General features: G+C 38.5%; 2 protein-coding genes across 2 annotated transcripts; one reads left to right on the plus strand and one right to left on the minus strand.

The window, feature by feature from the left end:
- The first annotated feature begins 5,466 nt into the window (after positions 1-5,466).
- On the plus strand, positions 5,467-10,545 carry LOC148563343 (uncharacterized). Its single transcript, XM_088486750.1, has 4 exons — positions 5,467-6,400; positions 6,490-7,703; positions 8,694-9,811; positions 10,092-10,545. The coding sequence occupies exons 1-4, from the start codon at positions 5,467-5,469 to the stop codon at positions 10,543-10,545; spliced, it is 3,720 nt and encodes a 1,239-aa protein (XP_088342876.1).
- A 351-nt stretch (positions 10,546-10,896) lies between these two features.
- Positions 10,897-11,523, minus strand: LOC148563344 (uncharacterized). The gene is made up of 2 exons (XM_088486751.1): positions 11,473-11,523; positions 10,897-11,400 (listed from the first exon to the last, which is right to left on the minus strand). Exons 1-2 carry the CDS (start codon positions 11,521-11,523, stop codon positions 10,897-10,899), a joined length of 555 nt encoding a protein of 184 aa, XP_088342877.1.
- Between the last annotated feature and the right edge of the window lie 1,547 nt (positions 11,524-13,070).

A 13,070-nucleotide genomic window follows, 5' to 3' on the forward strand; every position in this document is an offset into this window, starting at 1 on the left:
AACACATTCATTGTATTTTTTTTAAGTTTTGGATTATAAAATTAAAGTATCAATTATATGTATAAAATATATATTAAAAATAAATAAAATAATATCTATTTATACAAAAATATATAATAATTGATTATATATATATATATATATAAAGTTTTTTTTTTTGAAAAAATACAATATCAAATTTTTGAAATGTTAGACAATAAGTACAATAACTTTTAAAGAAATTTTTTGGCTTTTTAGGAGAAAAAAATATTCTTCTTAAATTAACATTAGATCTCTGACAAGTACTCTTGAAACCTCATTAGATCTAATATTAATTTAAGAATATTTTTTTCTCCTAAAAAGCCAAAAAAATTTCTTAAAAGTTATTGTACTCGTTGTCTAACATTTCAAAAATTTGATATTGTATTTTTTCAAAAAAAAAAATTATATATATATAATCAATTATTATATATTTTTGTATAAATATATATTATTTTATTTATTTTTAATATATATTTTACATTTTAATATATATTTTATACATATAATTGATACTTTAATTTTATAATTCAAAACTTAAAAAAAATACGATGAATGTTTTAACAAAATTGTTTTACTATTGTGTGTTGAGCAGTGAGTATTGAGATTTGAGAGTGAATATTAGATTACATTAGATTAGTTTTGTTGGGTGCATGACATGACACAATAATGAAGTAACAGGAAATGATAGTTAAAAAGGTTTGAGAATTGTCTAATATATTATCTGCTATGTATTTGATAGTTTAAGCGGTTTGAGCTTCTATTATATACATGTATTCTGTCACAATTATCATGCGCAGTCTACATGATACCACATTGATGCAATCAAACATCTAAAAATAAATGGTTTGTGATAAAAATTCCTTCTTCATAAACCGTGGGAGCTTGCTACGGTTTATGCTTAGCTTTTTCTCTTCGTCAACCGATGGAGCTTGCCACGGTTTACACACAAACCACAAACACCATAATCCGTGGTAGCTTGCCACAGTTTATGTTAAAATCAGAAACCGTGGTAGCTTCCCACTGTTTACATAGAAGTGTGAAAATGCACATGTACGTAAGGAATTTCTGTTTTGTGTATTTGAGTAAAGCTTTCACCCAATTTATTTATTTAGGTAAATTGCCCTATAATTAGATATTAGTATAAAAAATTATACTGATATTTATAAAATTAACTCAAAATTAATTTTTTTAAAATAATTGAATCTTGATTCTAACTTTTAATTATAACATTAGTCTTCTCTCCAAATTATATGTAATAAAATTTGAAAGAAGAGAAATGAAAATATAGATTAGAAAGATAAGCGGTGAAAAATTAAAACTAAATAAAAAACTATGTATATAATAACAATAATAATATTATCTTTTATTTAAATTATATTATTTTGTTAATTTTATTTTTTGTAGAAGAGAAAGATAGAAAAAATAGAGAATAAGAGAAAAGAGAGAAAAAGATAAAGATGAAGAATGAGAGTGAGAGTGAGAGTGAGAGTGAGAGTTTGTTAATTTTGGAAAAAAAATTATTTTAATTGTAAAAAAATATCAGATGATAAAAATAGTAGAGAGAAATAGAAAAATGGAGAGAGGTAGATGAGAGAATTTAGGAAAGGAGTTTATTAATTTTGAAAAAAATATTTTCTTTCAATTTTAATGGCATGTGACACATTTGATTATTAAATTAGATAGTAATATATGATACATAATATAGGTATATTTTAATTTTAATTTTAATACAATTAAAGAATGTCATGTTGTACATTTTGATTGTCAAATTAGTAATTAATCATTGATATTGATAATGATATATAAAATAGATAAAGTGGTTAAAGAAATGAGAGAAATAAAGAAAGGAAGAGCGAGGAGGAGAGAACTCTTTAATTTTGGAGGGAAATATTTGATTTCAATTGCAATGAGGGAGTGACATGTGACACATTTTGGTTGTAAAATTAGTAAGGAGGAAGAAAGAATTCTTTAATTTTGGAAGAAAATATTTAATTTCAATTACAATGAGAGAGTAATATGTGACACATTTTGGTTGTAAAATTAGTAAAGAGGAAAGGAGAATTTCTTAATTTTGGAGGAAAAGATTTGATTTCAATTATAATAAAAAAATGACATGTGGCACATTTTAATTGTAAAATTAGAGATATAATATATGATAGATGATAGATTTGCAATTGGAATAAAAAATCGAGAAGGTATTTACAGTTAGAATAAAAAGGCGAGAAATATTTTTAATTTAGATACACTAAGAAGATGCCATGTGGCAATTTTTAGCTTCAAAATTAGATATAGATAATAGAATAATAGATATAGGAATCATATTACAGGGGAGAGTGTTTTTCAACCAAGAGTGAAAATTGTCCTTTTTACAATAGAATATATATATATATATATATATATATATATGATAGATGATATAATATAAAACCGAGATATAATATATGATAGATAAATGATAGATGATAGATTTGCAATTGGAATAAAAAATCGAGAAGGTATTTACAGTCGAAATAAAAAGGCGAGATTTATAGGAGTAAACTATCATTTCTACCCATGAAATTTCAGAATGCTGATAAATCTACACACGAATAAGCAAAACTACTATTTTTACCCATGAAAGATGGACTTTTGCTAACAAAACTACACAAATCTTAAAAAATTATTTGAAATCCCCAAAATACCCTCTAATATAACCTAACTCTAACTTCTCTTTTTACTTCACAGTACCATTCTCACCTAAATCTTCTCTCACCGCCACTTTCATCCCCAACCACCACCACCACCACTAACGTTATCACCATCAAAACCATCCATTTCTCCTTTTATGCTGCCCTATACACCAGCAAACTCAACGACATTTCTCGCCGTTCATTTTCACGCTGCGACGATGCCATTTGCTGCTTCGAATTCGAAGAAGATGATTATGTTCGAACCTTGCCTCTTTGCTCACAAACTTTCCATGTTGATTGCATCGATGCTTGGCTTCGTTCCCACACAAGCTACCCTCTCTGCCGCGCTGGGGTTCTCTCTGCCGCTTTGCTGTTTGCTCCCATGTTCGCCGCCAGGATCTGACCAAGTCTTGACGCCGACGAATATGGCTCGAAATCAGCAGGGGAAGTAAGGGATTGGACCCCAGTTGCAAGGAGAAGAATTCGATTCGGTCGAAGGGGAGTGGAGTACGGTAGATTTCGATAGATTTTCATAGGAACGGGAAAACCTAGAATGAATGAAAAGAGAACTGTGAGGTTGAGGATGAGGCACTTGAAGTCGGGTTTGGTTGTTCGTACGATTTTAGGGTTGGGAATAGATTTCTGCATCTGAGATTGCAGAATTTCTTCTTCTGCAGGATCTGGGTTTAATGAAAAATTGGATATCTCCACCATTGTTACACCAATTGAGGCTGTGAATTCTAACTCTGGTCTCTGGATTTTGTGTATTCAAACTCTGGCATGTGCTTAAGTTGGCTGAACTGGGTGTTTCATGATGGGGTGAAGTTTTGAGCTTATAGATGAAGGTTGGGAACCTGTCCGGGAGTAGTAGAGGTGGTGATGGCGGTGGTGGTGACGACGGTAATGATGGTGAAGAAGAGTTTGAGTAGTGGTGGGATTTGAGATTAGAAAAGTGGTGGTGAAGATAAGGGTAATTTAGGAATTTTAGGTGATTTGTTACTGTTTGGATAATTTTGTTATGTGGAATCCATATTTCATAGGTACAAATGGTAATTTCCTTCTTTTATGAGTAAATATGTCAGCGTTTTCAACTTTCGTGAGTACAAATGGTAGTTTATTCTAAAGCTATCGTGCGCAATTTACATTTTCCCAAAAAATTAGGTATAATCTTTGCTCTTTGTTGAACTTTACTCTTAATCAAGGATATTTTCCACGGATGTATATGTGTAGCTACTGCACTAATTGACTCCTATAAAAATTACAAATGAGTCATTGAAGTGTAACTATAAGCTATTCAAGGTGATGGAGTGGGAATTTTAGTGGTTTCATATAATATTTTCTCACTCAGCTAAATTGTAAACCAAGGAGATTAATACTCAAGGACAAGAACTAGGACGTATGGCAATCTAAAAGTGTGAAACACCATATTCCTTATACTATTCACTCTCCTTTCATGTTTTGTCTTTTAACAATAGGTAGTGAGTTATCAATGTTTTGTGCTATAGCTAGAATCTGTTTTATCGTTAAACTTATTTTATGCTTCTTTTCTTTAATTTTGTTTTGGTAATTCTTAGTTTAATAATACGAAGAAAAAAAAATTACAAATATAAAATTCAGAGTTTTTTTTAATATTTAATAAATTAAGTTAATAATTAATTTGTTATTTTTTATTAAAAAATTTGATTGATTTTGCATTACTCATTAAATTTGAAGAGATATAAACGCATCTACCAAACTAAAATTTAAATTTTTTTTTATAAATCTATCTTTCGTTTATCTATTTATTTATTTATTCCATCATTATTCTATAACTACCACTACATACTGTTATTATAATTGTTATTATTTTTGTTGTTGTTGTTATTATTTGAAATTGTATCACATACATATTAAGTTATTTTGTGGAGATTATCATTATAACTAAAATGTTTTTATATATATTTCTTCGAACCGATGAAGAATGTTAGCATAGGACACTAAAATTGTCCGTAAAATTTAAAGGGTAAAGTATTAATTAAATTGGTTTTTTATGTTTGGGTGTAACGTTATTTTGTCCAACTTGGATGGGGATTAAATTCTCTTGGAAGTGACACATGACAGTTAACTTAACATCTTAGTCCGTTAACTTCTACGTAGGACATCCTGACCGGGTCAAACTGCCATGGAAACGTCTGTACGAACCGTAAATTCCTTTGGACCTGACGTGTACCACGCTATACTCGGAAATAAAGTCAAACTCAAAATCGAACTAAAATATCGACAACGGAGAAAAACTGCAACGGTAACCTCTGACTTAGTCAGCCTTATCTCCCAATCATGGTTTATAATAACAGAATCCACTAATCAGAGTAGATCATGACTTCATATAACCGAAAGATACTGATAACAGCACCGACCATATACATCGGAACTAATTCACACCACTCACCTATAAAGGCTCAAAGAACACAACCCACAGGTCACAGTTTTTCACTCTAAGCTATCTCTTTTACTCTCTCTCACAAACTCATTCTTACTTGAGCGTCGGAGTGCTTTTTGCAGGTGCTCCCGCCATCGTGTTTCAGAGATATCTGAGGATTAGTCGCTGCGCCATCACTGGCCGACGTATAAGTCCGCTGAGGACGAATAACTCTCAAGGACCACCACACTCCTCGGTTCGCTCGGGACGGAACATTTGGCGCCCACTGTGGGGCCACGGTTACACTAACCCCACTTTTCTCCTTTTTTATTTGTTACCTCTTGAGAATCCTTTTGCAGGGTCCCACGACCTTCAGACATGGCCGACAACGGAGTCCACCAGCTCACACAGGCCGAACTTATAGCCCAGATGGCTGAACTTCAAGCAGAGGTCAAAAGACTCGCCGAGTTGTCAGCGCAGAACAACACCAACAAACGGGAAGAGGGCAATCCCAAGAGCTCAGCCCAAGGCGGCGCCGACCTATTAATCGCCGATCCCCCGAAGGAGAAACTAACTTTAGACAACCCATTCTCTGAGGAGATCACGAATTTTCAAATGCCAAAACATTTCACACTGCCTTCCTCACTTGAGCCGTATAAGGGGATTGGTGACCCCCGGACTCACATTAAGAAATTTCAGTCTATGATATTTTTTAACGGCTCTAATAACGAACCTGTGCTTTGCAGAGCTTTCCCGACTTACCTTGATGGAGCCGCTTTGATTTGGTTTTCGAAGCTACCTGCAGGATCAATTTCTTCTTTCGAAGAGTTGGCAAAGTCCTTCATCGATTACTTCGCTGCAGCACGAATATACGTCCACGGGTCGGATTACCTCGGCACCATCCGCCAAGGTCCCCAGGAAAGTTTGAGAGACTACCTGACCAGGTTTGCAGAAGCAACAATGGAGATACCCGACCTGGATCCCGCTGTCCAACTACACTCCCTTAAGGTCGGCCTCAGACCCGGAAAATTCAGAGAGACGATTGCAATCACCAAGCCAAAGACGTTAGAGGAGTTCCGGGAGAGGGCAGCAGGACAAATGGAAATTGAAGAACTACGTGAGGCCAATAAAACAGAAAGAAGACCTAAGAGAGAGGAGGACCGAACACCAAGGTCGGTTCATAACAAGGAGCTCGGCAAACCTTTCAAACTCACTCCAAAATTTGACAACTACACCAGATTCAACACAAGGAGGGAAAAGATAATCAAAGAAATACTCAACGCCAAGATCATAAAACCTCCTGCAAGAGCAGGTAGCTATCAAGACCAGAGATTCGTAGACAAAAAAAGCACTGTGCCTTCCACCAGAAATACGGACACACAACTGACGAGTGCATAATAGCCAAAGACCTCTTGGAAAGACTTGCTCGGCAAGGAGTACTAGATAAGTACATCGAAGGACGGAAACATAAAGAAGGTGATAGAGACAAGGAGGAACGCCAACAAGCCTCGGCTAACAAAGACACCAACAAATGGTCAAACAACACCCAACCCAAAGGGGTTATAAATTGCATATCCGGAGGATTTGCCGGGGGCGGCGAAACAACATCGGCAAGGAAACGCAGGTACCGAGCTATGCTAGTGATCGAAGGAACAGCACCACCAAGCAGCCAAGATACGCCCGACCTAGAAATTACTTTCAACAAGGCAGACATATGCTCAGCCGCCCCACACCTAGACGATCTAGTGGTAATCTCTATCCAAACAGGCAATTTATTGGTAAGAAAAGTCCTTTTGGACCCAGGTAGCAGCGCAGACGTTCTCTTTTATTCTACCTTTTTGAAAATGAATTTATCTGAAAAACTCATACAATCCTCATCCGGAGAACTGGTAGGATTCTCCGGAGAAAGGGTACCAATCAAAGGTTACATATGGTTAAAAATGACAATGGGTGATGATCCACTATCCAGAACTCTTGACATACAGTATCTAATAGTTGACTGCATCAGTCCTTACAATATTATTCTCGGGAGACCTGCTCTGAACATGTTCAGAGCAGTGATATCAACTTTTCATCTATGTGTTAAATTTCAGGCACAAGACGGCAAAATAGCAACAATTCACTCGGACCGCCAACAAGCTCGGCAGTGCTATAACTCTAGCCTAAAGAAGTCAGACACAATTCTGAAACAGCACGAAGTCAAAGCAGTACAAACTATGGAGGTTTTGTCCCTAGCCGAGCTCGATCCTCGAGGAGACACCCAAGAAAGACCCCAACCATCAGACGAACTCCAGAAAATCCAACTGACATCAAAACCGGAACAGGTAACATACATCGGCCAAGCGCTACAAGAACGAGAAAGGTCGGACCTCATAAAGTTATTACAAGCCAACGCTGACCTGTTCGCTTGGACCCCAGCGGACATGCCAGGAATAAGCCCGGATGTCATCTGTCACAAACTTGCCACTAACATGGCAAGCCGACCTATAGCTCAAAAGAAAAGAAATTTAGGAGCAGAAAAGTCAAAGGCAGCCCTGGAAGAAACCAGCAAACTTTTGCAGGCCAACTTCATCAGAGAAATCCGTTTCACCACGTGGCTCTCAAATGTGGTAATGGTAAGGAAAAACTCAGGTAAATGGCACATGTGCGTCGACTTTACAGACTTAAACAAGGCATGCCCTAAAGATGCCTACCCCTTACCATGTATTGATAAGCTTGTAGACAACGCATCAGGTTTCAAAATCTTGAGCTTCATGGATGCATACTCCGGTTACAACCAAATACTCATGCATCCAGAAGCTCAAAGCAAGACGGCATTTATAACTGAACATGGAAATTTTTGTTATAGAGTAATGCCATTTGGTTTAAAGAATGCAGGTGCAACTTACCAACGCTTGATGGATAAAGTCTTCCATCGTCAAATAGGACGCAACATGGAAATCTATGTAGATGATATGGTCGCCAAGACCATCTAAGAAAGATCGCACTGTGATGACCTCAAGGAGATATTTGAACAGATCCGAGCCTATAATATGAGACTCAACCCAGAGAAATGTGCTTTTGGGGTACAGCGGGAGAAATTCCTCGGATTCATGCTCACATCGCGAGGAATTGAAGCAAATACAGAAAAATGTGAGGCAATACTCAACATGGCGAGCCCTAAAACAATAAAAGAGGTGCAATAATTGGCGGGAAGGGTAGCTGCGTTATCTCGGTTCGTACCCGCGGTATCAAGCCGATCATACCACTTCTTCCAAACAAAATCAAAAAATAAGAAATTCAACTGGACAGAAGAGGGCGAGAGAGCTTTTGCCGAGCTCAAAGCCATCCTATCAGCACCACCCGTGTTGCAAAGACCAGAAATCGGTAAACCTTTATATTTATATTTGTCTGTTTCAAATTATTCTATAAGTTCGGCCCTTGTCATCGAAACAGGGAAAACACAACAGCCGGTATACTTCGTCAGTAGAGTCATGCAACCAACAGAACAATGATATCCGAGGATAGAACAACTTGCCTTGGCACTGGTGATCACAGCAAGAAAACTAAGGCACTACTTCCAAAGCCACACAATAGTAGTGAGGACGAACCAACCATTAAGACAGATACTGACAAAACCAGAACTGGCCGGACGTCTCACCAAATGGTCCATTGAGCTTTCAGAATTTGACATCCAGTTCCAACTAAGGTCGGCCCTAAAAGCACAAATACTCGCCGATTTCATCTCAGAATTGACACCTGGCGAACACAACAAATCATGGGAACTGCACGTTGATGGGGCATCGAGCCGAGAAGGAAGTGGAGCAGGGGTAGTTCTCAAAGAAGGAGACCAAGTGATAGCTGAACAGTCCCTCCAATTCCACTTCCCAGCAAGCAACAACCAGGCCGAGTATGAGGCCCTAATCGCAGGACTCAAACTCGCCCTGAGCTTCCAGGTACAAAGCCTGACAGCACATTGTGACTCCCTCTTGGTGGTCCAACAGATCCGAGGAGAATTCCAGGTAAAAGATCCCTCGCTAGAGCAATACTGGCTCATGGCAAAGGATCTCATCTCAAAGTTCAATTTGTTCATTATACTGCATGTGAATAGAGGAAAAAATGTGAGAGCCGATGTATTATCCAAACTTGCCGCCACTAGGGCAGACACACAAACATCGGCCTTAATACAACTCATTAAAAAAAAACCAAGCATTGAACTGTTACATATGACAAATATTAACCACCTCCATGATTGGAGGGCACTTTTTATTGAATATATCAGTACAGTCGTCATACGCAGAGACGAGCTCAACCCACAACACTTCAGACGAAAGGCAAGTCTTTACACAAGCATAGCAGGAAAACTATATAGGCGAGGTTTCTCACAACCACTGCTAAAATATCTAAGCAAAGACGAAGCAAAGGAAGTAATGGACGAAATTCATGAGGGAGTCTGTGGAAACCACATTGGAGGACGGGTCCTCGCAGCTAAGATCGTCCGAACCGGGTATTACTGGCCAACCGTAAAAAGGGATTGCATAACGAAAGTCAAAGCATGTGATAACTGTCAGAAACACGCAACTATATCCACAAGGCCGGCCGAGCTACTGCATAGCATGGAGGTAAGCTGGCCATTCCATAGATGGGGGCTCGATATCCTCGGCCCATTTCCAATAGCGCCAGGCCAGGTAAAATTTCTTTTAGTAGCAATAGATTATTTTTCAAAATGGATAGAAGCACAACCGTTAGCGCGAAAAGGTACGATCATTCATATGGAAAAACATTATATGCCGATTTGGGATACCAAGGGAAATAGTATCTGATAATGGTAGGCAATTTACAGACAATAAGCTCAGCTCACTTCTAAAAAATTTTAACATAAAGCATCATTTTAGCTCGGTCGAACACCCACAAACTAATGGGCAGGCCGAAGCTGCTAACCGAGTTATATTGCAGGCAATAAAGAAAAAACTTAATAATGCAAAAGAAGAATGGGCGGAACTGATTCCAGAAACATTGTGAAGCTACAACACAACGGTACAAACCACCACGGGCGAAACACCTTTCAAACTCGTCTATGGGTCGGAAGCGCTAATCCCTATTGAGGTCGGCATCCCTACGTTGAGAACCGAGCTATACGATGAACAACACAACTTGCGTACAAGGAGTGCTGAGCTTGATATAACCGAGGAAACTAGGGAGCTAGCAGCAATCAAACAAAGAGCTATAAAACAACTAGCTGAGAGAAAACACAACAAAAAGGTTTCTCCGAGGACATTCGCAGAAGGTGACTTAGTGCTCAGACAAACAGAGGAGGCCAGACGGCCACCAACTCATGGAAAGCTCGCAGCTAATTGGGAAGGACCATTCCGAGTCATCAAGGTGCTCGGCATGGGGGCTTATCAACTCCAAACACTACAAGGCAATCCGATATCAGGAACCTGGAATGTCTCCTCTTTAAAGATGTACCGATCTTAATTTATATAAATAGCGAATGAAGGTACTCTTTTTTCCCCCTTAGAGCCTTTTTTTTCCCAAAGAAGGGTTTTTGGCCTAAGGTGGGTTTTAATGATGCCCGACGCACAATACACTTCATTATCAATATTCAAATTTAATCAAACATCTCATTATCAGTATTTTTCAAATACATATTCAATCATGACTAGTCCCAAACAATCTCTTACAAAATCCCATATCTGCTATTACAGTCACAAAAAGCAGGGTCCCAAAAACAAGAAATATCAACGTAAACCGACCTAAGCATGGTCGGCCCCAGCAAACAAAGTTCGAAATAACAAACCCATCATCCACAATTACATATGATCACTTTCAAAAAACAAAATAGGCAAGAACCAAAGCCAAACTAAGAGGGAGGGGGGCATTCTCATCATGCTCCTCCACAGTCCCATCTACAACTAATTTTCCATTAGCTACTATCTTCGTCATGTCAAGCAGATCAATGTCAAACTCAGGAGCCAGCAAAGAAATTTGGCTCACAGCACGTTCAAAACCATAAGAGAACATCTCCATACCGTTCTCCTCTAAATCATGAATACGAGCTGTGAGACCTCCTTTGGCAACATCATTCTCCATCACCTCAGCCTGCAGTAATCGAATCTGGTCCCTTAATCGAGTTACCTCTTCTTCAGACTCCTTCGCCTTTGCAACAGCACTAACAGCAGCGTCATCCTTCTCTTTTACTAACTTCTCCAAATCATCAATCTTGACCTTATACGACTCCTCCACAGCAACTATTTTATTCACCGCCTCCTGCTGCTCAGCACCAATAAGCTCGGTGGTGCGACCAACGCACATCAAACGAGAACCAAGGATCTGCAAAGACCTCCCCAAAATAAGAACAAGACTATGAAGAAAAGAATAGAAAAAAGAATCCTAAAGTACAACCTGAATGAATTTGCCAAGCCCCTCCATACCAATCCGGCGGGTCATAAGCATGTCCCCAGGGTACTGAGATGCCCTGTCGGAAAGCTCGGCAAAATTGAATTGCTCACTCCAAAGAGAATGAAAGTTTGACCTCGCAATGAAATCGTGAAGTTTCTTCTACCGATCAAAGACAGGCTCGCCACCACCAATAACCTCTTGATCACCCTCCGAAATAATCTCCAAAGATGCGTCATCCCTCTTTCTCTTGAATGAGGACGCCGGATGACCAACAGAGGAAAAAGCTTGCTCGCCACCATCCTTTTGTTCGACGGAGCCAACAATTTTCTCTTTTTTCTTGTTCAAAAAGGACTGTAACTTCAAGGGATCCAAGAGAGGAACTTGTCCACCTACAAGATGCCATCAATATCAGAAAAATTAAATAAACACTAATACAAATGGCAGGCAAACAAGACATTACCTATATAAGCTTTCAAACCCTCAACATCACCCGAATCATAAAAACGCAGAATGTCGGAAATAGACATACACTCCCCAGCAGCAACACTCTCAACCAAAAAATCCAACACAAACTCCTCCTCTTCACTCCTCTCGGAAGCCTCAAGAATCTGACTCGGCTCAGAGCACCAATAAAGGGGAAATTTCTCACTAAGCTCATCATCCAAATAAAATGTATACTCGGACTCAACCGATCAAACTTTAATGAAAAAAGATTTGAAGTTTTTGAAAGAAGATTTATAAAGGAGAAACAGGGAACGACCAGGGAAGCTGCTAAAGCAAACCCACAAACCTTTCCGAACACCCTTCGCTTGAAAGAGCGAGAAAAACAACGACAACGAACAAGGAAATGAAAGGTAATCCATTAGACACTGAAAGGCGCGAAGAAACACCCAGGAGTTAGGGTGTAACTGCGATGGTGCACAGTTCAGTTGGGTAAGGACATCACATTCAAAAGAAGAAAATGGAAATTTCACACCAAGTTCAATCATGCATGGAGTATACATATAGAAATACAGCCAATCTCCCCTTCTCTCATAAACCCTATCATCACTGGAACACGGAAGAAGCTCGACGGTGACACCAGAACCACCTTTCACGAAGTCCAAGCCTCTCAACTCAGAAAGGGAATCAACACTAGTGAAAGAAGAGGAACGGGTTCTAACATCCTCATGAACCCAGTGATAAGGATCATCTTCCCTAACCTCAACAGCTTTCAGCTTCTCTTTCAACTTTTCTCCCGCCATGAACGCGTAGAAGCAGTAACAGTAAAAGGTGAGGGAGAAAACACTAACCTTTCGAAGACATAGCAAGATAAAACGGTGAGAAGACGAAGCAACAAGGCGTAAGTTCCAAAAGAAGGGATTATTGCGAGCCCACTATTTTAGTGGGCAAATTAAATTCATACCCACTACAAACGTGGAAAACCGAAACGACAATAACGTGCATTAAAGACGACACGGTTCACTAAAATAAAAACCAACTACAAAAAACCCCTTCAAACAAAAAGCAGGCCCACCAAACATTTACCGCGCAAAAAGAAAAATCAAAATCCAAACTACCAAAGCTCAGCTACCGTTCCTAACACAACACCAGCCGAGTTT

The sequence above is a fragment of the Arachis ipaensis genome, chromosome B5 (genome assembly GCF_059453495.1).
Source record: "Arachis ipaensis isolate K30076 ecotype BB chromosome B5, ASM5945349v1, whole genome shotgun sequence".
Taxonomy (NCBI): Eukaryota; Viridiplantae; Streptophyta; class Magnoliopsida; order Fabales; family Fabaceae; genus Arachis; species Arachis ipaensis.

Bases quoted from the DNA above. Each gene is read 5' to 3' on its own strand.
- LOC148563343 (XM_088486750.1), top strand. From the start codon at position 5,467: ATGGCCGACAACGGAGTCCACCAGCTCACACAGGCCGAACTTATAGCC. The intron at 6,401-6,489 runs GTAGCTATCAAG...AGTGCATAATAG, and splicing joins AAAACCTCCTGCAAGAGCAG to CCAAAGACCTCTTGGAAAGA. The intron at 9,812-10,091 runs GTTAGCGCGAAA...AACATTGTGAAG, and splicing joins AAATGGATAGAAGCACAACC to CTACAACACAACGGTACAAA.
- LOC148563344 (XM_088486751.1), bottom strand. From the start codon at position 11,523: ATGCTTATGACCCGCCGGATTGGTATGGAGGGGCTTGGCAAATTCATT. The intron at 11,401-11,472 runs GTTGTACTTTAG...AGGTCTTTGCAG, and splicing joins GGCTTGGCAAATTCATTCAG to ATCCTTGGTTCTCGTTTGAT.